The 25,462-nt window shown below is 32.6% G+C and overlaps 4 protein-coding genes across 4 annotated transcripts; 2 read left to right on the top strand and 2 right to left on the bottom strand.

The window, feature by feature from the left end:
- Nucleotides 1–665: 665 nt before the first annotated feature.
- On the bottom strand, nt 666–2,246 carry LOC11406929 (ethylene-responsive transcription factor ERF062). Its single transcript, XM_003591597.2, has one exon. The coding sequence runs from the start codon at nt 2,244–2,246 to the stop codon at nt 1,014–1,016; it is 1,233 nt and encodes a 410-aa protein (XP_003591645.2). The 3' UTR covers nt 666–1,013.
- A 7,424-nt stretch (nt 2,247–9,670) lies between these two features.
- LOC112418637 (uncharacterized) lies at nt 9,671–12,024 on the top strand. Its single transcript, XM_024775081.1, has 4 exons — nt 9,671–10,454; nt 10,598–10,698; nt 10,766–11,550; nt 11,946–12,024. Exons 1-4 carry the CDS (start codon nt 9,671–9,673, stop codon nt 12,022–12,024), a joined length of 1,749 nt encoding a protein of 582 aa, XP_024630849.1.
- Nucleotides 12,025–13,240: 1,216 nt separating this feature from the next.
- Nucleotides 13,241–14,812, bottom strand: LOC11418359 (glutathione transferase GST 23). The gene is made up of 2 exons (XM_003591596.4): nt 14,457–14,812; nt 13,241–13,734 (listed from the first exon to the last, which is right to left on the bottom strand). The coding sequence occupies exons 1-2, from the start codon at nt 14,763–14,765 to the stop codon at nt 13,363–13,365; spliced, it is 681 nt and encodes a 226-aa protein (XP_003591644.1). The 5' UTR covers nt 14,766–14,812; the 3' UTR covers nt 13,241–13,362.
- A 1,379-nt stretch (nt 14,813–16,191) lies between these two features.
- LOC11417779 (chaperonin CPN60-2, mitochondrial) lies at nt 16,192–21,269 on the top strand. Its single transcript, XM_003591595.3, has 18 exons — nt 16,192–16,384; nt 16,684–16,708; nt 16,813–16,944; nt 17,203–17,362; nt 17,617–17,792; nt 17,909–18,004; nt 18,186–18,290; nt 18,670–18,756; nt 18,843–18,932; nt 19,036–19,116; nt 19,205–19,273; nt 19,430–19,507; nt 19,634–19,729; nt 19,829–19,928; nt 20,011–20,114; nt 20,308–20,413; nt 20,749–20,827; nt 20,915–21,269. Exons 1-18 carry the CDS (start codon nt 16,347–16,349, stop codon nt 21,015–21,017), a joined length of 1,725 nt encoding a protein of 574 aa, XP_003591643.1. The 5' UTR covers nt 16,192–16,346; the 3' UTR covers nt 21,018–21,269.
- Nucleotides 21,270–25,462: the final 4,193 nt, after the last annotated feature.

Genomic DNA, 25,462 nt, shown 5'->3' with positions numbered 1-25,462 from the left:
ACTTTGTCCTCATATACATGTTGTTTGCTTGTTATTTCTCATTGATTGAAAATAGGTACTAAAATGTACATGGAGTCTTTTTCTTATGTTGTCTTTACCTCTGTAAGTTTATAATGACCGATATAACACTGTTTTGATTTCTCTAGCCATAGTGATTGTGTATTTCTTGTCTATTTAACTGTGAAACATTTCAACGATTATAATATATGATGTTTTCTATGTTGTTTCTCATTTCTAAAAAACAAACAACAGTTTCTCATTAACATGTTCAAGGTCTCAGGTTTGATTCCCCTTGGTGTCAATTTCGATGGGCAAGTCCATATAGACCTTTGTCCTGGCTTTAAATGGGGCCCTGCAAGGCGGCAATGAGATTGGTCTCGTCGGATTAATCTGTTCTTGAATCGGATACCGAGTTTAAAAAAATGTTAATCTTGATAATTATATGGCAATTCCAACTTAGGAGTGTAGATAAATTTTACAATTAACGTATGTTTGATTTATTATATTTAGGGTAATATCTCAAATAGCCCCTGTATAATTATCAAGATAATCTCTGAACAAAAGACCAGTTTTTGGGTCTAAAATATAAAACTCAGGTGCAACATAATCTCTGAACAATTTATCATGATATAAAAATTCAAAATCTATGTAAGTTTCTGAATAAATGGAGTTAAAAAGGATACTAATTTCAATATGATGATCATTACATGAAAATGAAAACCTTAATCTGATGTTGATTCAGTACAGTATACTGTGAGATATGGTCCAAATGAAGACAACAATTGTAAACCAAACAAAAGGTTGTATGGTGAAACCACACACAGACATTGAACACAACACTAACATGTACACAATGGTAATAATGAGAAAATGAAAGTTATTGAATATAACTACATCTATGTTGGTGCCCGACACCGACATGTGTTGGATATTGAGCACGCCATCCATGAAGTCTCGACACTACAATGGTTTTATCACATGTATACTTTCAAAGTAAAAAAGAAATAATTTGGTCATGAATCAGAAACTAGAAGTTCATTCCAAATGATATCCATATCTAAAGATGGCATTCTACTTAACTGAACAGTTTCGACATCACATATCTCATTCTGTGTACTTTTGCTTCTCTCAGTTATGTCACCTACAACCTTCAACTCCTTTATACTTTCATCCTTTCCATTTTTAATCTCATCAATGTGCCTATTGTTTAACCTTGCTGATGAATCACCTTGCTTTCTATGAGAAGAAGAAACTCCTTGTGATATTGCTTGCAGTTTTGCCTCAACAAGGGAAGCAGTGGTTCCATTCAATGAATTGGCTTGAATCACATGCTTTAGATTTGGAAAATTTAACTGAGCACATTCTCCTCTTAGTATATATGCTGCTGTATCATATGCAATTGCAGCATCTTCAGCTGTTTCAAATGTCCCTAACCAGACCCTAGTCCTGTTTCTTGGTAGCCTAATTTCAGCAACCCATTTTCCCCAATGTCTCTGCCTCACCCCTTTAAAAAGCTTCCCTCTTGTACCATACTTCATAGGTTGAGTCTTTGTGGCACTCAACCAATTCTCATTGAAAGACTTGGATTGTAGATTTGTTATCATATTCCTGTCCATTTTGTTTGAATCATAAAATTCATAAGCACTTTGTTGATGATGCTGAGTTAGGCCAAATTGAGACATAGGATATGTGGGATTTGAAGATGTTGACATGATTTCACTACTTTTGATATTTGAAGTTGATGAGTATAGCATGGATGGTTCCTGCAAAAACAAAGTCAAGTTTGGAGATTTCGGTGTAGCGCAAGTAGAAGAAGCTAAAGATACTGCAGGCTCATCAGACATCGGAGCTACGGTTAAAGCCGGGAGAGTTTCCAAAAGATTTAGAGGAACAAAACTATGTTTTATATCTGAGGCTAAGACATTAGGATTGGAAATAGAATTGAATTCAGAAATGGATTGGTTTATAGCTTTCATATTCTTCATGTCATCATGATGATCATTGAACTTTGCAGGTATTTGATTAACTAAAGTGGTTAAAGGTACCTCTTGTTTCATTGAAGTAGAATTTGAAGTACACCAGAAAAGCTTTTGTGGTGATGATGTTGATGAGGAAGTGAGAGAGTAAGAGCCTCTTCTTATAATTGTATCCTCCAAATACTTGGATTCTGTTGTTGCTATTTCTTGAAAACAAGTTGGTAATTCCTTTTGTGTAAAGATTTCCATCTTGGGAAATGTATCTTCCATATAGATCCTTTAGACAGTGAATATGAGATAAAAAAACACTGACAGATTGAAATGATTCAAATGTCACTACACCAAACAAATTTCCTTAAGGCTATAAGACACACCTCATATTGACATTTGACAGGTATCTGTTATGGCTTATTATAATAGTAAAGGAACCTACTTTCTGTTTCATTTTGAATTTTTTTTATGGTTTAATCAGGTTTATTTCTTTATAAAAATTTCATTTTCTCCCAAAAATTTATATGCTTGCATTGTAATTCACACTTTTCTTTAACAGCCAATTGGAATCTGACAGCTCATGCTTTTTTTTTGGGTCAGCTGTCTTACAAAGTACTACATAATAACATAGATAATTAGGCACTTTTTGGATAAACAACTTAATTTACCTCTTATCATCATAAGTTTATATTATATAGTTGCTTACGTATAAGCTATTTATATAACCAAAAAAAAAAAAAAAAAAGTTAAATTGTTTTCATATAAATTATAAGTTGTTTTCATAACCATCCTATAGAGCTTATGAAAATAAGCTGAAAATGGATCCGACATGTCATATTTTTATAAACTATCTCAAACAGTCTCGCAAATGATTATTTCATTAGATAAATTTAAACAAGTCAATTCAAACGAACACCAATCTTCGTTTCTTGCAGCCACTTCCTTAATCTAAGACCTTTATTTTCATGCTTTGTAATTATTTGGGGTATTGTTCTTTTTTGTGATTAATAATCATGTGATTTTGTTGAACACCCACATGCTATATTCTTTTCTTCATCAAGCTAATGTAATTTAATATGTGGACAGTCATGCAATTAATTAACCAATGCCATGCTTTGTTTTGTTGTCACTAATACATTTCATAGACACTAGGCATGGGAAAGAGCCTTAGTTTTTTCTTATCTACTTGTTGAAATGTCTTTCTGATCACCAAATGAGGTGGCAAACTTCATATTTAACATCCTAAAAATTCATTAATCTTTGAAGGCTTAGCGGTGCAGGTGACAAACTTTTATTATCTATATTATCATGTACATAAATTTTAATATCCTATGTACTAATTTGATGAAGTCATTGCTACCTTTTAGTATTAAACAAATGGCCAAATTGCAGCAAATGTGTGTACTTTATGCATATGCTTTATGGACCTCATTTCAATGTCTCTTGAGGGTGACTTAAAGACGCTGAAACCTTCTCTTATGGTTGATGCAGAAAAAAATGTATACCAGAATCTTATTGCAGTATCCACCTCCATATTTGAGACTATAATGATTAGAATTGCACTCTTAAGTGGAATTCATTGCACTGATTTTAAGTCATTCCATTTGTTTCATGACACATGGCTTGACAAATTTAAAGTAAACACCATTTTTATAAAATTGTTCTATGTGAGACACAAAGACAGATTCTAGGCATCTTTCACTCTACATGTAACTTTTTTTATTGCACTTTATAGTATACTATTTATAATAAGGTTTCTTTAAATATTGTAGCTGTTTTCTCAATTACTTTATAATCCATGCACATGGTTCTGACTAAGAAAGAATGTGATGCATACCATTAACTATAATGTTATGTAAAATAAACAAGACAGGAGGTCATGTATAAGATGTTGCTTTAGTTAGCTGTCAACTTTTCCTACATCAAGCATTGTTCTTTATTCATTGTCTTGTTTTGTACCTCACCATGATGATTAAGAATGAATCACTTAATTACTTCCACATTACCTCTGCTTAAATTGAGGATCATGTTAATGAAGTTTACGAGTTGATTATTTTGTCAAAGGTTAACTGCAAGAACAATTATAGGCTATCATTATTTATTTAATTATTATGCTATTCGGTCTGTATTGATATGAAATTTGAAGGAAAAAAATTATACTAAAAAAAAGTAGAAATTGAAATTTGTTAACCAAAAAAAAAGTAGAAATCAAAAAATTTCCATTAGCATTTTTAGTCCCTGTAAACAATTTCCATCAACATTTTTTGTCCCTAAAATGCTTAAGGAAAATATCACAGGAACTAAAAAGTGTGATTTTATTTTGTAAAGATTAAAAACAAAAGTGTGAATATTTATAGGGATTAAAAACTTAATTAACCTTATAGGTTAATATTAACCTTATAGGTTAATTAGTATTGTTTACAGGGCTAGCATAACTTGTAATAGTGTTGTGGGCTCCTACATTGGTTTGACTACAAACAAACTTTTTTTTAGAGGGACTACAAACAAACTTGACAACATCATTAACTTAACCATGTCTTTTTCTGTAAAAAAAAAAAAAAGATCAACTATGCATTTGATTTTATCTTGAATTGAAAAAATACAATATACTTTTGTCATCTAGGAAACTTTAATCTATTTCAAATTCACATCTTGGGGTACAAATATGTGGCCAAATGCATGAACATGCGCCATCATATATTATAACATTTGTCTGCCATATTCAAATCTAACAATCTTGTGATCGTGAAACACAATATGCAATTTATATGTATATATAAATTTCTGATTTTCTTCTAAATAATCAAGACATGCCAAGCATGTCTCTGTTTTGTATTTCCGTTAAAGGTTAATATTTTTGTCTGGCGACTTTTTTTAAATAGACTTACTATAAAGGACAATTTGCGGACGAGATATGTTCTGGATGTTTCACAAGTATCTTATGCGGCTTCATGTGGGGCTGTAGAGGATAGACACCATTTGTTTTTCAAGTGTGATCACTACGGTTGTTTGTGGCTTCTGATATCTCATTGACTTGGTATCGATACAGTTCTTCATTGCGACTTATATGCTCATTCAAATCAGTTTTGTGCTCTTGGAGGGTTCTCAAAGAATTCAAGGATCTATTATTTGGATTTCGACCTTATTTGTTATATGGAAAGACCGTAACAATAGAATTTTTGATAACCAATTTGATCAACTTACAGGACTTCTTGAAAAGGTTAAACTCCAAACATATTGGTGGTTGAAAGCGAACTACATGACGTTCGACTTTACTATCCCTTTTGGAGGCAAAATTATTTATGTTGTTTTCAAGTTGTGATCTAACTTTAGTTTTTGCTTCTTTGGCCGTTGGTAGCCTGATTATCTTGTACGTAAACTTTTAACGGTTACCTCTAACACGCCTTGCGCTTGAGGGGCTGTTAGTTATTCTTTTAATATAATTTGTTTAGTTTATTAAAAAAAAAAAAATAAGAATAAAAGTTGGCTATTATATTTTAGAGTATAATATAAGCAAAATTTAACATTTTAATATATTTAATTTAATGTTACCATCTCTAAAGTGTTCCGTAGTTAATTTAACTTTGTTTTCTATGAGCCGTAATGCTACTTTCTTGAAGGGTATTTCAAGTAATCAAAACAATTTTTAAAATGAGATTATGTAATTTAATTAACGTTGTCATTTTTTGGGTTACCATGTTATAGGTAATCCAACCTGACTTTCCCTGGATTGATGAGAAACTTGTTAACCAACTGAATTTTCTCCGTATATTTAAACTCCTGACCAGAGCCTAAATTTTTTTACCGCATAAATTCATTATTGGTTAACATTGTCATTTTTTTTTTTTGGTCAAGTTAACATTGTCATTTTAATATATGTGATTTAGTTAATTATTTCGGAGATAGTATTCTTCAATGATGACATCATAAAATAAAACATTTTTTTTTACAAAAGCTTGGTGGTAGCAAAAAATAATATTCGCAAAATGTACAAGCATAGAAACTCCACCACAATCTGATAGCGATGTCCTTAAGAGCATATAGAATAAAAGGGAAAAGTTATGTGAGCATATATATATATATAGTTCGGTTAGAAGGGACGATACATTGTTATATATATGAGTTGGAGTTTGAACTTTAGACACCTCATTTATTCTTCTCATAAGGTGAATTTATCTACTAGACTAATTGACTAAAAAAAAATAGAATGGAAAATTCATGTTTGAGTATTTAAGGGTTCGTTTATGTACTTTGCTCATTTATAATTTTTTAATAATAATATTTAAATTTAATAAGTTGACAATTCCTTCAATTTAGCATCTCAAAAAAAATTATAGAATAAGATTCACTAATAGTTTTGTGAAGAATGTTAACCAGTATCTCCGAGGCATTGGTTAAGCACCAAATGAAGTGAGTTTTTATCAAAAAGTAATGTAATTATTACTTGATAAAAAGTGACAGTTTATATTTTCAAGACAGAAAATTCGATTTATAGATTTCTTAATCAGTGCCCTTAACAAGACCCTAATTTTATATTATCAATAACTTTATATCATCATATTTTAATTTTTTTTATGATAAAAAGTATGAGTCCAGTGAATATATACGAAGAGGGAATAAATTACACAGATGTAATGTTACACAATATTACACTTCTCAATATTGTTTTACTTGATACATATTTTTTTAATTTGATCGTTATCATATAGATCATTCATGTAAATTTTTACGTAAATGCAAAGTCATTTGATATGTTATTGAAACTCATCAACATTACGGGTTTATCTTTTTTTTTTTTAAGAATCGTTAATCGTGATGAGTCTCAATAACATATTAAATTATTTCAGGTTTATATAAAATAATAGGCTAAAGTGCACTTTTTCCCCCCTAAGTTTAAAAAAGGGGAGGTAGGTGTGTTGTCCGATGGGGAAGTAGACCTTCCAAAAGCTAAGTTTGAGGAATTGTGGAGAATCCTTATGGCAAAAGATGCTTTGAATGCTCAAAGGTCAAGGTCCAAATGGTTTAAGGAGGGTGACGCTAATACAAAGTTCTTCCATAATTGTATTAAATTGAGAAAGAGTAGAAATTCTATCAAGGCGCTTAGGGAGAATGATGGTTGGTTGGTGTCCCCTTTTGAGGGGCGTAGTGTAACGCCTGTTTTGATTTATTTAATTATTTAATTGAGTCTAGAAATTATTAAAAAAAGATTAGAATATATTATATGATTATATGATTTATTAGGTGACTTATTATATTATTTAATAGAATAAGATTTGAAAATAAAATAATATCGAGTTTAGGGGTTGTTATGAGATTTTAGAAAGTTTAGGGGAAGAAAGAGAAATAAGATAAGATAGATGGTGGAGTTATAAGTAGGAAAGACCTAGTTTAGAAAAACAGAACGATCAATTTTGAAGAAAAGGGAGAAAAGCCAAGAGAAGGGAGAAACACCTAGAGAGCTGCGATTTCATTCTATAAGGTAAGGGTGAGACTAGCATTCAATTCTATTAATCTATATAATTCTGATGATTTTATTTAACAAGTGTAGGATTGGTTTTAGAGAATTTGAAAAAGGGTTTAACCTTGTAGTTGTTAATAGGTTTTGATGTTAAAGATATTAGGGTTATATTGAATTTAATTGTTGAAAGAGTAGGTAAACCATTGAATTAACGTAAGTGGAGAGTTTCATTCATCATAAGGGTTGTGTACGCGTGTGGGTAGTGATGGGTTATTAATTTTTCGTTGTTTTAATTCTCACGATGAATTTTTGTTATATTGTGTTCTCCTGTGTGTTTGTTGTGATTATATGTTTATATTCATATTATATTTCGGTGGCTTCATTATATATTCATCGATTCTCAATTAGAAGTTAAGTATAACATGTATAATCACTTTCTGTTCATATATGATAGTGTCATCTACGGCTTTATACTTATTACTAGAGATATATACAAATCCTTATTGATGCCTATATATGTTTTCATTCTTCTTATGCGTATTTATAAATTGGTGTAATGAATAAGCACAGTACTACAATGATTTTTAATTCAAAACTACCTGTTAATCTCCTAAATTGTGAAACAATATCTGATGCATGACTCGCTGTTCAATTTGTTATTTAAAATTCTATTGAGAATAGTTCAGTATAATTGTATTTCATTTGTTGCTCTTTTGTATCTACCGTGATATTAGCCACTAGTTTTAGATTATAGGATTCAAGAGGGGAACATGATTTTTCTAAATAAAATCATTGATAGTGCTACTTTTGAAGAAATAAAATAGTAACGTTGATAATTTATTTTCTTTTGAACATGTTTGTTGAGCCAGCCATCTTAATTGAATAAGACGAGAATAACTAATTTAATTAGCTATTTTAATTGGCTTAAATAATTATGTTGTTATATTGTGATATAATTGTATATGCATTAATTGAATTATATGTGAATAATTGAGACGATGATTGACTTGCATTTGATATTATTATGTCATGCTGTTTTTGTATACTGATGTGTCGCTGTTGTTATTTAACCAAGTTGCATGAGTCAGTCTAGGTTGATTAAGATGAAGTTCCAAATTATTGGATTATACAAGAGTTTGTCAATTTAAGATGTTAAAGAGGTCGAGTCCATGCATTAGCATTTTAAAGTTGAGGGCTTGATGCCCTGGGAGCCTATTTACGCTCAAATAAAGTTGAGGGCTTGATGCCCTGGGAGCCTATTTACGCTCTACTACGTTGGGGGCTTGATGTCCTGGATTGGTACCACATGCATATAAGAGGTCTAAGTTGCATAGTCAAGTTAGAGTCGCATTTGTCGAGTCAAAGATGTTTATGTTGATAAGCTGTGAAGTTGTAATTGTTTATACAAACTATGAATGAAGTGTTAAATGATATATTATTATCTATAATGAATGTTAAGATGATTTGATGTTGATTAAATATAATTGTTGAATTATATGCTTAATATTATTGTTTTGTGAAATCTCACCCCTTCTGCTTGGAAATGTTGCTCTTCGTATGAGTAACTTGCAGGTGATCGTTAGTAGGTTGCTACTGTTGCTGTCGTGAGTGACTCATTCCTCACTGAGTCTTAGGATGCTCTGATACGTAACGGGATGAGATCTTTTGTGGCTATTTTCTATTCCTTTACGTATTGTTTATGTTTTTAACAAGGTCTGCGTGCCAAAGACTTATCTATGTTAATGAATTCAATCCGCTGCAAAGTTTGAATGAATATGTTGATGATTTTTGGAAAGATAATTAGTTAATTATCTCATTTATTATTTTTAAGAAGTGTAGCATTCCGTTATGTGCTGAATACTCTGATAATTATTATGAAATTTTTATGTTGGGAAAACGGGGTGTTACACGTAGGAAGGTGGTGAATTATTTTACGAATCATGTTGCGGAGGATAGGTGGGAGCGACCGAAGTTGGATGGGGTGGAGTTCGGAAGTTTAAGTGAGGTCGATAACGGGTTTTTGGTGGCTCCTTTCTCCTTATTGAAAATGGAGGCGGTGGTTAGAGATAGTGATGGTAATAAAAGTCCGTGTCCGGATGGTTTTAATTTCGCATTTATCAAAGAATTTTGGTACTTGATAAAAGATGAGGTTAGAATTATGTTCGATCAATTTCATGCTAATGAAATCTTACCGTAGAGTATGTTGGCTTTTTTTGTGACTTTGATTCCCAAAGTGTCATCTTCGATGGATTTGAAGGATTTTAGGCCAATATTCTTGCTAGGATGCTTATATAAATTACTAGCCAAGGTTTTAGCACGAAGGCTAGCAAGAGTCATGAATTCTATTTTTTCCCCGGCACAATCGGCTTTCCTTAAAGGTAGCCATTTGGTGGACAGGGTGTTGGCGATTAATGAGTTGGTGGACTATGCGAAGAAAGCGAAGAAAGCGAAGAAAGAGTGTCTTATTTTTAACGTAGATTTTGAGAAGGCATATGACTCGGTAGATTGGGGCTTTTTGGAGTATATGATGAGAAGGGTCGGAATGTGTGAGAAGTGGGTGAATTGGATGAAGGCGTGTGTTTTTGGAGGTACAATGTTCGTCCTTGTTAACGGTTGCCCAACGGAGGAAATTTGTAATCAACGGGGCCTTAAGCAAGGAGATCCGTTAGCGCCGTTCTTATTTTTGTTGGCAGCGGAAGGATTTAGCGGTTTAATGAGGAATGCGGTTGACCGTAATTTTTTTGAGGGTTTCACTCTTGGAAGTGGCGGCCTAGTGGTGTCTCACCTACAATATGCCGATGACACTCTTTGTATAGGGAAACCAACGGTGGAAAATCTTTGGGCTATGAAAGCTCTCCTTAGAGGCTTAGAGATGGTGTCGGGCCTTAAGATTAATTTCTTTAAAAGCTCGTTGATAGGGATTAATGTCGCAAGTGACTTCATGGATTTGGCATGTAATTTTTTGAATTGTAATGAGGTGAGTATTCCTTTCAAGTATTTGGGCCTTCCGGTAGGAGCTAATCCTAGAAGTATGTCAACATGGGAATCGTTGGTGGAGAGTATAAGTGGGAAGTTGAACTCGTGGGGTCACAAATATATTAGTTTTGGAGGTAGAATTGTGCTTTTGAATTCGGTCCTTAATGTTATTCCTATTTTTTATTTGTCCTTGAAGCTTCCGGTTCAAGTGTGGAAAAGGATTATGCGGATTCCAAGAGAATTCTTATGGGGGGTGTGGGAGGGGGAAATAAGATTTTTTGGGTGAAATGGGAAACGGTTTGCCAAAGTAAAAGTAACGGGGGTGAAGGATATTCATATTATGAATGTGAGTCTTTTGGCTAAGTGGCGTTGGAGATTGATAGATGGGGAAGTGGCCTTATGGAAGGATGTGTTGATGCCTAAATATGGCGCTAGTGTGGGGGGAGGGTTGATGGGTGTGTCTGGGGGGGAGCCGAGATGGGCTTCTATTTGGTGGAAGGAACTAACTAAGCTTGGTGATTTTGGGGAGCTTAATTGGTTTAATTCGGGGTTGGAGCGACAAGTTGGTAATGGACTCAACTCTAGTTTTTGGTGTGACAATTGGAGAGGAGATAGAAGCTTTAGGAGTTTGTATATGAGGCTTTATTCTATCTCGGATCAAAAGGAGGCTAAGGTGGGAGAGGTGGGTTTGGTGTCGGAGTTTGGCACGGAGTGGAACTTTATTTGGAGGAGACATCTTTTCATGTGGGAAGAGGAGGTGCTTTTAAGCCTCAAGGAGGATTTGGTTGGAGTAAGGTTGTCTAATCTAGAGGACAAATGGAGGTGGAAGTTGGAAGATTCCGGAATTTTTTCGGTGAGCTCGGCCTATAAGAGGTTGGAAGGTAGTATCCTTAATGAGGTGGGATGGAGGGTTGAGGAGAAAGGAGTTTTCAAGAGGTTGTGGAAGTGTCCGTCGTTTTCAAAGGTAGTGGCTTTTGCTTGGAGAGCCATTCTTAACCGAGTTCCAACCAAGGCCAACCTCATATTGAGAGATGTTCTAAGGCCGGAGGTGAACCCTTTGTGTGGGTTGTGTAATAGGGAAGAAGAGTATGTGCTTCATCTATCTGTTCATTGTGATGTTGCTAGTGAGGTTTGGCTTAAGTTGATGAGGTGACTCAGTCACTTTTTTATTTCTCCGCCTAATCTTTTTGTTCATTGGGAATGTTGGCATGGAGAGGAAAGAGTTAAGAAGATCAAAAAGGGCAAGGGGTGAATTTGGTTAGCTACTATTTGGGTGTTGTGGAAAACCCGGAATGACATAGTTTTCGATGATGCAATTTTGGAGGTGGATGTCATTGTGGAAGAGGCGAAAGTGTTGGCATGGAAATGGGCGATGAGTGGAATGAGTATACCAGTTTGTCTATTTTTTGAATGGTGTTGGAACCCTCATTGGTGCCTAAGTCGGCCCCCTAACCGGCTGTGACTGTGCGAAGGTCGGGTGAGTTGGTGTTTTTGCAGCTGTCCAGATTTGGTGTTGTGTTTTTCCTGTTTTTTTATCTTTGCAGCAGGCCTTTTTTGAGAGTTTTTGTCTCTGTGGGTGGTGAGCAGATTTTTACTGCTATGGAATGCACAGCTGCTGCCTGAGATTTCGGTGGGGTATTCCTTTAGGTGGCTGGGCAGTTTTTTGCTGTTTAGGTTGTTGAGGCAGAGGTATGCAAGTGGTTTCTTACTCCATTTGTATATGTCGGCCTCAATACCGGTAGGCGTGGTTTGGTGGTTTGTTGTGGGGGCTTAGGTGTTCCGTATATTTGCGGCTCTTTGTTTTATATTTGGTCCTAATTTGCCGCGGATTTTTAATGTTACTTGCATGACTCGACGAGAATAGATTTTTCTATTAAAAAAAAAAAAACCATTTCTAAACTTATCATCAACACTAACACCTATCACTACAAGAAAACCAAAAAATAAATTCATTAATCACCATATTCATATTTAATAACCCATTTCAGCATAAAACACTAGAAAAAATATGCATGGCAAGAAATTCATAGTCAATGACCCAATGAAAATAAAGGAAGAGATGAATAATATTATGTATTTTGTTGACATAGAGTGGTCGGAAACACCGCAGTGGTTGCCCGGAAAGGATGGCCGAAAGAAAGAACATGGAGGAAAAGAAAGAAGAGAGAGTAACAAGAGAGGAGAGATTGGAGAGAATAGGAAATGGGTGGAAGGAAATGGGTGGTGGTGTGTTTGAGGGTTGAACTTGCATGAAGGGAAGAAAGGAAGAAAATGAAAGAGAGATGGTGGATCTGAAACGTGCCTCTTTCCTTTTCCTTTTTATTTTCCTTTTTTTTTAATTTATTTAATTTAAAAAATGATAATTTGGTTTTTTTAATTTTTAAATTAAATAATTACAAATGTGGCGTGCAACGCCACATAGACATTGATCGGTCAAAATTGGCCAAAAGGACCAAAGATGCAAAGAGGCTAAATTTTAGGGGATCAAAATTGTAGTTTTTGTACATAGGAGACTAAAATTGCAACTTTTTGAAAATTAAAGAGGAAAAAAGTGCACTTTAACCAAAATAATATTGAGCAATGTAACATTACATCGTTGTAATTTGATCTCTTATATATATATATATATCTAAAACATTTAACAAAAACTTAGATTAAGTCGATTGCTATGACCATGGTTATCTTTTTTTGTGAATAGTGATCCTTGTTATTTAATACATAAAAGTCTTTAAAAATTAAATAAATAAGAATGTAAGATTTTAAATAAAATATAAAATATTATTGTTTTTTTTTTGGTACAATAAAATATTATTGTTAAAATTAAAAAAAACAATAGAAAGACATTAACTCATATTTCGCTTTGGACCTACGTAACATTAGTTTCTCAAATATGAATTGAAAATAGAAAAGAAAAAAAAAACACTTAACTCCATCAAAATTCTTTTTGAAGAACACAAAATTCTAATGGTGATGATGACAAGTCATTGCAAGAAACACCTTCCTCCTTTCCTTGAAGTACTCAACAAGTAGCTCATGGGGTGGAAGATTGTTTTTTATAGCAGGAATTTCCAAGAAATTCTTCACCCAAGAGTGAAGGTGGGGAAATGCATCAATTGTAATGAACTTGACTCCAACAATTTCTTCCATGACTGGCAGAGTATGTGCCACCCAACCCAAGGCTATGTCTGCCAATCCAATTGTGTTGCCACCAATGAACATCTTTTCACTAAGTCCACTTTCCTTTTCAATCACTCTCAAAGTTTCCAAAGTTTCTTTTATTGCTCTCTCTTGTCGTTCTCCATCATACAGAAAAAATTCCATCATGTGCATTGACTGTGAAAATGAAAATCATTCCAATGTCATTGTAGGGATATATAACAGAATAGTAGTAAAATTTAATCTCATAAAGTATTACTCTGATGGTAAAAAAAACTACATTAACATTTGATATGTTGGAATGTAAGTTTTAACTCGCAATACCTTTTTTCTCTATTTTTGGTGTGTGTGGGTTTCATAATAGAACATTTTAGTTTATTTTTGAATTCTTGGAATCTGATAGTTTTGGAGTCTCTTCCTAAATCTTAATGAGCTCCAAAGCTTCATGTTTGATGATATTTCTGGAACGTGCATGCCTAAGAGTATGCGATTAGCTTCTTAGTTTTTTTTTTCCATTCTTGTGAGCCTTTGGCTCTCTTTTGCACAAAACAAAAAAGAACATTTGGAACAAAAGTAAAATAAAGAATAGGAAAAATTGATTGAATCATTGTATAATTTTTTTTTTTTATCAAATATATCCTTCAGTCGGATTCTAAAGACTAATTATCTTTTAAGATACAAAGATCTATTTAAGGGGTTGACCTCTATCAACAAATGTTCTTCCATATTTCCTGGCTAAATATCAAACTCGTAATACTTAAGAGATTCAACTATTTATCAGTTGCGTCTCATTATGTCGGCATATTAAATAGTTTTACCCTCAGGTATGTATAGGCATTTAAATTTAATTATGCAAAGGGAAAACTAGCCACACACAGAAGGCTTAGCAAATTTCTTACCTTTTCCTCGATGAATTTTGACCAGAAACGAACATTGGACCTCTCATAAGCATCTTGTGGCAATAGAGGGAACGGAGGCCAAGTCTCATCAATATATTCAACAATAACCATTGACTCTGCCATTGGTTTTCCATTATGTACAAGAACAGGAACCTTCTTGTAGATTGGATTGTATTGCAGTAACAGGCTACTCTTATTTGCAAGATCTTCACCATAATACTCATAACTCACACCCTTTAATTTTAATGTCCACACAACCCTCTGAGTATATGGACTTGACCATAGACCAAAAACCTTAACATCCTCCATGATTTATTATAAATGTTAATGGGGTGCGTGGCATGCATATTAGCCTTATATATATATTGATGAAAGAAGGAAAATTCCTTGTTCTAGTTAATTATTTATATATCACCCAAGTAAACTTTGAAACGCAAGATGAATAATCAAACATGCTTCAGTCAATAAAAGTTTGAAACGCAAGATGAACAATCAAACACATGTTTGGTGGTCCAGGATTAATTTCTTGACTAGCATCACGTCACTATCATCACTTATATAAGTATGTGACTAGGCAAAGTATATGGTACTAGTACTAGTGTAATAGTACAAAATAGTGGCATCCACAAATTAATTGCACGTGAAATTCAAATGGAACTTACTTGCAATTGCACATTTGCACCTAAGGGATGGTTGACTTGAAAGGTCAAAGAATTCTCTTCTTTTTTTGCTAATAAGGCCAAGGAATTCTCTACTATAGTACTATGCATATTGCATATGCAGGCTTTTCTGATTTTCACGACTCATTTTCTTGTGACATATTATAGCACCACTTTTCATTTACTAATATATAGCAAATCCTAAAAATTAGAATATAATGAATTAATAGTAGCTAAATGAATTGTTTTTCTTTAAAAAAATTATATCATTTACAATTATAATAACTAAATCTTATCAAAAGTGTAGACGAAGTAAAATTTAATTTTGTGAATTTTTATTACCTGTAATGTAGAGTATCTATTATTTTTTATGATAAAATGCAAAAAAATAAGTATCATTCTTGTAAACAATAAAAAAATGTTTTTATTACGAAATGACATTTTCTTTTTTTAAGGAATGAAATGATATTTTATAAAATATATAAGTCGACAAATAGTTCTTTAACTTCTCCTAAAAAATGGTTATTTATTTCATAAAAATAAGCGTTAAGTTAGAGACTTAAAAAGCAAGAATATCAATACGCCTCAATTTACAAGTGTATCGTAGAAATTCCTTTAATATACGTTTATATAGAGAAATGTTGAATTTAATGAGATTCAAATTCACAAATAATTGTGATAACCAAGGTTGTCATACTCGTGAGTCCACGTAGACTCGAAAAAAGTATGTAGACTCGATTTGTAAACTCAACTCGTAGACTCGTATGATTCTTTTTTTGGTTATTGATTCATATGATTCTATAGAAATGACACATATTTAACTCATTTAAAAGTGATGATGTAACAAATATTTAACTCATTCAAAATATGTAAGTGGCACATTTAACTCATTCAAAATTTTGATTAATACACATGAATTAACCCTATAATAAAAATTCATAGTCCTTCATAAACTTAGCTCAGTTTCTATGAACAATGTATTAAAATCCATAGTCCAGTGCCAAAAATGGAAATAATAAAAAGGGTCAAAAGTGAGAATCTCAAACTAATTGGGTTAAAAATAAGAATAACGAAAACTACAATCCAAAAACCCTAAACCCTAGAAGCTGCTTCTTCTAGAGACTTCCCCTTTCCCTTCAAAAACAACTCTGCAGCGTTTCTTCCTTCAATTCAACAACACTCTCTGCAATTTCTTCAATTCAATTTTCTCAGTTCCAATTCCAATCACACTATGTACCGATTTGCTTCATCACTTGCCTCCAAAGCTCGGTAAGTCATCAATGGCACTGTCCTTTTTTGGTTTCACAGACCTTTTTCGATTACCCTTTTACACACTTCAGATGGCTTCAATTTTTAATATTTTTTGAAATTATTCATCTGGGTCGTTGTTAAAATGATTGATAATGGATAAAAAAATTAACTTTTTCAATAATTGAGCATTGTGCATTAGAATGGATCTTCAGCCATGTTGATTCATGATTACCTACTTTTGTATGCTTTGTGATTGGTTATCGAATCCTATTATATTAAATGATTCCTAAATTTAAATTTTTGTGCTTTTGGTGCAGAATTGCTAGGAGCAACGCTAATCAGGTGAATCACTGTTTGATTACATAGAACATTTTTTTGTTGAGTATGTTTTGAGATTGGTAATTCATTTAATCCTTTATATCTGTTTTTTAATTTGTGTTGCATAGATTGGAAGTAGGGTGGCATGGAGCAGAAATTATGCTGCCAAAGAGATCAAATTTGGCGTGGAGGCTCGTGCTTTGATGCTTAAGGGTGTTGAAGAACTTGCTGAGGCAGTTAAAGTAACCATGGGTCCTAAGGTAACTAAGCCAACCTTCCATTTCCTTCACATGTTCGCAGTGGAATGATGTCTTTGGTAAATGTAGTGGAATAAAAAGAGATATATAATGTTGATGCTGGATTTTGATTCATTCATCATGCGCTTATTCAATCATATTTCAGAGGGAATAACACTAGCTTTGATTTTAGTATTGGAAGATATTAAATTATCAATTTTAGTCCCATTATTAATTTGTTGTTGATGATAATTCCTAAAGTTACATTTCTCCTGTTTTTAGGGCCGTAATGTGGTGATTGAGCAAAGCTTTGGTGCCCCTAAAGTGACAAAAGATGGAGTCACTGTGGCTAAGAGCATTGAATTCAAGGATAAAGTCAAGAATATTGGTGCCAGTCTTGTAAAGCAGGTTGCAAATGCTACCAATGATGTCGCTGGTGATGGTAAGCTGTTTTATTCATGGTTGATTATATTTTTCAAAATTAAATTGTCACAGTTTATTCGGATTTATTCCTGGGACGTGGTTGATTCGGTTTTATTCCAAGGACGTTGTATATATTTTAGAAATTTGTTTTATTCCTAGGACGTGGTATATATGTTAGAAATTAAATCTAAATACGTTCACATTTGAAGTGCTGATATTGTGCATTTTGTCTCTTTGTTGCGACCGACTAATGAATGGCATAAATTTGGGCAGGAACCACTTGTGCTACTGTTCTTACCCGAGCAATATTTACGGAAGGATGCAAATCAGTAGCAGCTGGAATGAATGCAATGGACCTGAGGCGAGGTATAAATATGGCTGTTGATGCTGTTGTGACAAACTTGAAAAGCAGAGCACGAATGATCAGCACTTCTGAAGAAATAGCTCAGGTTTGTGTATCAAATTTTTAGAGCTAATAGGCATATTCCAAGAATATGGTGACAGCTACAAGGACTGCAGGACAGTAGTTTTTCTGAGTTTTGTATTTTTAATTTTGCAATGATAGGTTGGCACAATATCTGCTAATGGGGATAGAGAAATTGGTGAGTTAATTGCAAAAGCCATGGAGAAAGTTGGCAAAGAAGGTGTAATCACAATTGCTGTAAGTTTAAATATGCTCATCTTGCAAGAATTATCATTTATCTAGGTTTTATGTGTTTTATTGACTAGGAACATGTTATTCATGCAATGTTTTTATTGTGCCTTTTCTTTTTTTCCCCACTTATTGTCATCTTACCATGCACTTTGTGATATGCTGGGATATAACTTTTGGGCTGTTTCAGGATGGCAAGACATTGCAAAATGAGTTGGAAGTTGTTGAAGGAATGAAGCTTGACCGAGGCTACATTTCTCCGTATTTCATAACAAACCAGAAGAACCAGAAATGTGTATGTTCTCAATCGATGCCTCTACATAGCAGCATTAGAAATATTTGTGCATAATACTCTCTAACAAGCAATTTAGTACACGATAGCAGTGGAGCATCATGTTGCATCTCACTTTTGGCATTCTCCGGTCATTGTGTTTTGCTCTTTGGTTGCAATTGTATACCTATCGTAGTTGCGACTTTTGTTTTTCCCCTTTTGTTACATTATGAATACAAACTTTTGCGACATTATAAATCATAAAATGCATATCTAAAATTTCAATATTGTTGCCATATCTACCTGTGTCGTTGTCAGGTGTCCATGTCGGTGCTCCATACATTGTCATGAGTCTGTATGTTTGTTAATCATGACTAACCATGACATCTATTTGTTACCACAGGAACTCGAGGATCCCCTCATTATAATCCATGAGAAGAAGATCTCAAATATAAATTCTATAGTTAAAGTATTAGAGTTAGCTTTGAAGGTGAGTGTTATTATTTGCATCAATTTGCATTGGATTGTAAAATATTGATATTGATATTATATTAACTTAAACTTTGTCATCAACAGAAACAAAGACCTTTATTGATTGTTGCTGAGGATGTGGAAAGTGATGCCCTTGCAACTCTTATTCTAAATAAGCTTCGTGCTGGAATTAAGGTTTGTTTTTCCTGTCTGTAGGTTTACTTTTTTATTCTTCGGTTCCTTAAATATTTGATTCATGGTTTTTCTTATTTGATTTGTTTTTTTCTCATCATCTTAGGTATGCGCGATCAAAGCCCCTGGTTTTGGGGAAAACAGGAAATCTGGTCTCCAGGATCTCGCTGTTCTTACAGGAGGTCAAGTAAGTTATCTTTTTTACAAGAAAATATTACTATATATCAGTCTCATCTTATAAACATGTGTGTGATGCATTTTATATATGCGTGCAGCTTATCACTGAAGAGCTCGGCATGAATCTTGAAAAAGTTGATCTTGAAATGTTTGGCTCTTGCAAAAAGGTACCAGTGTAGCTTAATAGTTGTAGCATTTTAATGCACAGTTGAGTTTTGGTAGTCCACAAATGAGTTTTGGTAGAATTTCTTGGTTAATATTCATGATTGCTCAGTTTTGGTAAAAGATGCTGACCTACTTAACTAATTTTCCTAATATTTTAGATTACAATTTCTAAAGATGACACTGTCATTCTTGATGGAGCCGGTGATAAGAAATCAATTGAGGAAAGATGTGAGCAGGTTTGTTCAAATCTCCTATTAGATTTCATTTTACCATTGTTAGTGTATTCTGATTTCATATAGAGATATTTTTGATTGTTCATTGATGTTTCTGACTTGTTTCTTGTTGTGACAATTCATCTACAGATTAGGTCGGCAGTCGAAAATAGCACTTCAGATTATGACAAGGAAAAATTACAGGAAAGATTGGCCAAGCTTTCTGGAGGAGTTGCGGTGCTTAAGGTATGCTTATTTATGTTGACCTTGCTTGCTGATGCTTTTTATTACCTATTAAGCATTCCAAGTTTTACATAACTAACACCTGAAACTTGACTTATGAAGATTGGAGGAGCCAGTGAGGCTGAAGTTGGTGAGAAAAAAGACAGAGTAACAGATGCCTTAAATGCAACCAAGGCAGCTGTAGAGGAGGGCATAGTACCTGGTAAATTATTGGCATGATATTTGTATGCTTAATTAATTCTATATCCTCCAAACATATTTGATAAATGTATGTTTTTGCACAGGTGGTGGTGTTGCACTTCTTTATGCATCAAATGAGTTAAGTAAGCTTCCAACCGCCAATTTTGATCAGAAGATAGGTGTCCAAATTATCCAAAATGCTTTAAAGGTGTGTTTTGTGTTCTGACTGATTTTTTATTTAGACGTCCATATTCCATAGCGTTTTCTCCTTCCTCATCAATTCCTTTCAGGCTTAATCCTGCAATATAGAGTTTAATCCGTCTTTTAGACAGTATGGTTTTAACTTCAATTTCAATCTCAGTTTCTCACTCTTTTACTACTTGTTTTGACAAAAAATGCAGACACCTGTGCATACAATTGCATCAAATGCTGGAGTCGAGGGTGCTGTTGTTGTTGGTAAACTTTTGGAACAGGATAATCCTGATCTTGGTTACGATGCCGCCAAAGGTCAGTGTTCCTTGTTTTCTTTTTCCTTGTCTTGTTTAAAGGAGTTTCTTTCCTTTACATCATCATCGTTGTTATTATTATTATTATTATTAGGGAAATGTTAACGAGTGCCCCAGGGCACTAGTTAAGGCCTTTAAATGGTAATTTATCATGAAAAGTTGTGTAATCAATGAATTGGGAATCAAAATATTTGACTTTTTTATAAAATTATTTCTTCTTTTGGAATCCTTAAAGAGTGCCCAAGGGGCACTCGTTAACAAGACCCTTATTATTATTATTATTATTATTATTATTGATTTGGTTGTCAACCATTTTTCTTGTTGGTTTGTAATTAGGTGAATATGTTGATATGGTTAAATCTGGAATAATTGATCCATTGAAGGTGATTAGGACCGCCTTGGTTGACGCAGCCAGGTAGGATATAAAAAAAAATTGCATTGGATATGAATGTTGTATCTTATATGCAGGTAGCCTGACTAACTTACTACTTTTTTTCTGCAGTGTGTCGTCTTTGATGACAACAACTGAAGCTGTCGTTTCTGAACTCCCAAAAGAAGATAAAGATACTCCTGCCATGCCTGGTATGGGTGGTATGGACTATTAGCTGCTATGAAGACTTGGATTGGAGTGGTGCTTCAACACTGTTATAGCCTCTCTTTTTCTTATTTATTTGACATAAGGCATCCATGTAATCATAGTGAGAGATTAAAGCTGTAGGTAGGTAGATTTGTGATTGTTATTGCTATGATGTAGTTGAAACATTTGGAACAATTTTCAATCCAATTCATTCCAAAATATTGAGGAATTGTTCCCTTCATAAATTGTCAACTAAAAGACGGCCTCTGTTAATTTCCAAGTTGATCCTTTCACAAGAAGGTTGTTTTAATTCTGCTTAAATTGTTAATTTTTTCTACCAAGTTAAAATCTTTATTTGATGCTCATCAGCCTTGGATATTTATGGTTGATACTTGATAGAGAGCTTTTGTGATTGTTTTGCAAGAGTAATTGTGGATAGTGTCACTAAAAAGTGCAGCTTTAATGGTGATATAATATCAACACAACTCTTTCATGTTGTATTCAAATACGAGACGGTCCAAATCCCCCTATTTTTGGATTATTCAAAGTAGAAATCAGTGAACCAAATCCCCCAATCTCAGTAAAAATCATTGAACTTCACTTTCAATTCAACACAATTTTTTTAACACTCTTATTGGATGAAATGCATATAGATTCCACCGTTTTATATGAAATTCATTTTCAAACTTTAGAGACTAATAGAGTGATTAGAGTGATTAGAAAGAGTGTGTCAAAATGAGTATTGCTAGCTAGACGACAACTAATGCGTCAAAACATAATTATTTTCACTCTCCTCCTCGAGGTCGAGGTCTCTCTCGCCACGATTTGCACCAATCTCACTTAACCCATTTAAGAATCCATGAGTTTGAACTCGGATCATTGGGTCTGAGTTGTTTTTCTGAACTCCTTTCTTTGATTTGTCATTCCAACTTAGCATCTCTATCATTGTAGTTCTTCTGCATCTATGTCAGAAGGGTTGAGTTGGTTGTGATATGTGCATCGCTTTACTGGTCTTTGTTTTCCTAGTTCTGTTCCGAATTTGTTGAAATCTACATAGTTCAAATCTATCTATTTTGTGTCTGATGCATTAGAGAATTTGAGGTTGTGCTTTAATCTGCTTCAATTTTTCTTGACTGAATTGGGACACATTCAATCATGAAGAATTGAAACAAAGACTTGTCACCGAGATATAAGAAAAAAAGGGAAAAACGGGACAACTATTTCATTTTGATAAATATAAAAATAAAATATAAACAATGGGCACATATTTGTCATTGATACATATAAATACATATAAATACATGATTGGTATCCCCGTGAGCATAGCTCAGTTGGTAGGGATATTGCATATTATATGCAGGAGCCGGGGTACGAACCCCGGACACTCTACTTCTCCACAATTAAATTGTGTGAGCTCTAACCACTAGGCTACTTGACAAAAAAAAAAAAAAAATACATGATTGGTAGTTATTGATTAATAAGAAAAACGTATGACAAAATTTATCACCGGTAAATATAAAAAAAATATATATGGGATAAATAGTTGTCTCTAATACATAAAAATACATCGGTCAAATACACACAAATATAATAAAATATATCATATTATAAATATTTAGATGCACATACAGATAAAATTAATTGGATTTAGTAAAAATATTAACACATATATAATATAATTAACTTTTAAGAATTTGTGTTATTTCTGTTAAGATATTTCTGTTACATCAAATATTAGGAATTCAATGAAAAAGTTAAGTAAAATACTTAATAATAAAAATATTACGAATAAACGTGAAAGTGACACGTGGCATAAAAAACCTTAATTTATATATATACTATTGTTTGATATACAATAGTTAAATTATTTTAAAAAATATATATAATTAATTTTATATGATTTTATTTATATATTTCAATAATTAATGTTGCTCAGTTTTTAATTTTTTATATATAATATTTAAAATGGACCTTAAGCTTTTCTTAATTGTGTAATTTTGTTGGTTTTTGCCCCTGTTACATGTGCCAATTTTGGTGTGGTTTTGTAATTTTATTTTGGAGTGTTTGTGGCTGATATTTTTAGTTTTCTGTAATATATTTATGGAGGCTTGAACATTTATTCGTGTCTATACATTAAACACCTTATAATTTGGTAGAGCTATTATTTGAATTCAGTTTTACCTTTTCAAAAAAGTAAAATTAAAAAGCTAGAGATTGAATTATTTTACTTGTTTTATAAAATACCTGATTTTTGAATTATGTGATTCGAGTAAACAAGTTGAACATAATAAGTTAAACTCGAGTCGAGTTCAAGCTAATTTTTTTTTATCGAACTAGAATCAAATTTTAAACTGAATCATTTCTTATTGACTCGAGCTGAGACAAGTTTGCCTAGACTCATTTTCATCCATAATCTAAATACTAATAGTTGAAAAATGAATGGTTTATATATTAAATAATGAAAAGAATCACACATTCTTTACAATGTTAATAATTTGAGAGGTTTGCTAACATCACACATTTTAACACATTTTTCAATACGCTCTATTTGATTGGTTAAAATTCACATGGCCCCACCAAATCATGTGGGTCCCATATAAATTTGATGAGTCCTATGTGAATTTTAACCGATCAAAGAGAGTGTCGAAAAGTGTGTTATTAGTGTTTCTCATAATTTTATACTTTTTTTTTTTTTGGCTGAGTTAATATACTAATTAAGTGAACCCAATTAATTCATATATGAAATGAAAATGTGTAATGATTTATTTAGTTTGTTTTAGGGGATGAGTTGGAAAGCTCAAATAGAATAGGTAAATGTAACGTAATAAATATTGGTGCAATTAACGAACGTAAAGATTTAGTTAGTTTGTTTGAGGGGATGAATTGGAAAAGTTAAACAGAGTAAGTAAATGCAATGCAGTAAGGTGGTTGGATAAGTGAGCAATTTTAGAATAATTTATAAAATAAGGGTCTTGTTAACTTGTGTGTCCTTATGACACAAGTTAAGGAGCTATAAGAGAAAATAAACAATTAATTTTATGATTAATGGAGTTTTATCCCTATAATATAGGATACTTTTGGTTTTCTCCTATAATTCTTTTTTAAAATTCTGTCCTTGTAAAATAAAAATTCTTTGCCCTCTGAGCTCTGTGACTCAGCATAATCTATGATGTGGCACTGACGTGACATTTTTTATTTATTTTTCAATTATTTTTGGATGCCACGTGTAAAAAAGAATTTACATGTCATTTATAATTAAAAAAATAATTTTTTTTTTTTTTAAAAACGAAAAATCTTTTTTTAATTAATTTTTAAAAAGCTAAAATTATTTTAAAAACCAGAAAAAAATTGAAATTTTTTTTTCAAAAATTTAAAAAAATTGAAATTTTTATTTTGAAAATGAAGTTCCAGATTTTTTTTTAAATCCTTCCTAATTTCAGAAAAAAAAAAATGAATTTTTTTATTTCAAAAAAATAATTCATAATTCAGGAATAAAAAAATCCCAATTAAATTAAAATTATAAAATTTGAAAAAAATAATATTATCTGATTTTTTTGAATTTGTAAAAAATATTTGATTTTTTTTTCTAATTATTTAATTTCGAAAAAGAATTTATAAAAATTCTGGAATAAAGATTTTGAAATATAAAATAAAATCAATTTTTTTTTCCTAATTTTTTAAATTTTTATTTGTTTATTATAAATGATGTGGAAAAAGTATTTTACACGTGACATCCAAAAAAAATTGAAAAATAAAAAAAAAATGTCACGTTAGTGACACGTCAAAGATTCTGTTGAGTCACAGGGCATGAGGGGCAATCCTGAAAAATCTTTATTTTAAAGGGATGGAATCTAAAAAAAAAAAATTACAGGAGGGAAAATCAAAAGTGCTCTATATTACAGGGGTAAAGCTCCTTAATTTTATATAGAAAGTATAAATGTTTAAACTTTTGTGATGTTGAATACACAATTTCCAAAAAAAATATTTTATCTTTAACTTCTTAATTTGTACCTTAAGGGCACAAGTTAACATTTTCTATAAAATAATAATTTTGTATCCTTCATCATCAATATTAAAAGGTTGCAAGTCAAGCAAGGTAATACAAACAATAGGATGAGTACACAAGAGGAGATAATGCTTTGCAAACCTTATAATTGAAAAGTTGTCTTCAGTGGCCTATGAGCAAGGTGAACATGGTAATAATTCTCTCAATGCAGATGAACACATGGCGCAAGGTGATCGTGGCTTGCTAAATGTCGAAGGATCAACAACCGGAATGAAGAACATGATGACCAAGAGGATCAACTACCCCTTCATCTTCTACTTAAGGTCATATATTTGAACGAGATACTATTGTAGCATCACCACCCAAACTCCTGCCTTCTATCTAGATAGATTGGTGATTTACATTTTGATGTTCAATAAATATTGTTATGGAGCATTACTGCTTGATTTCAAAACATTTATATTTAT

Source organism: Medicago truncatula, chromosome 1 (assembly GCF_003473485.1).
Source record: "Medicago truncatula cultivar Jemalong A17 chromosome 1, MtrunA17r5.0-ANR, whole genome shotgun sequence".
Lineage (NCBI taxonomy): Eukaryota > Viridiplantae > Streptophyta > Magnoliopsida > Fabales > Fabaceae > Medicago > Medicago truncatula.
Note: the sequence above shows the minus strand (reverse complement) of the source record. Positions and strands in the feature narration are given on the sequence as shown.

Excerpts from the sequence above, each read along its gene's own strand:
- LOC11418359 (XM_003591596.4), bottom strand. The coding sequence starts at position 14,765 with ATGGAGGATGTTAAGGTTTTTGGTCTATGGTCAAGTCCATATACTCAG. Across the intron at positions 13,735-14,456 it reads CAAAATTCATCGAGGAAAAG|TCAATGCACATGATGGAATT; the intron begins GTAAGAAATTTG and ends TCATTTTCACAG.
- LOC11417779 (XM_003591595.3), top strand. The coding sequence starts at position 16,347 with ATGTACCGATTTGCTTCATCACTTGCCTCCAAAGCTCG. Across the intron at positions 19,730-19,828 it reads GAGGAGTTGCGGTGCTTAAG|ATTGGAGGAGCCAGTGAGGC; the intron begins GTATGCTTATTT and ends TGACTTATGAAG. Across the intron at positions 20,115-20,307 it reads TTATCCAAAATGCTTTAAAG|ACACCTGTGCATACAATTGC; the intron begins GTGTGTTTTGTG and ends CAAAAAATGCAG.
- LOC11406929 (XM_003591597.2), bottom strand. The coding sequence starts at position 2,246 with ATGGAAGATACATTTCCCAAGATGGAAATCTTTACACAAAAGGAATTA.
- LOC112418637 (XM_024775081.1), top strand. The coding sequence starts at position 9,671 with ATGGATTTGAAGGATTTTAGGCCAATATTCTTGCTAGGATGCTTATAT. Across the intron at positions 10,455-10,597 it reads GGTAGGAGCTAATCCTAGAA|CTTCCGGTTCAAGTGTGGAA; the intron begins GTATGTCAACAT and ends TTGTCCTTGAAG. Across the intron at positions 11,551-11,945 it reads GTTTGGCTTAAGTTGATGAG|CAGGCCTTTTTTGAGAGTTT; the intron begins GTGACTCAGTCA and ends TTATCTTTGCAG.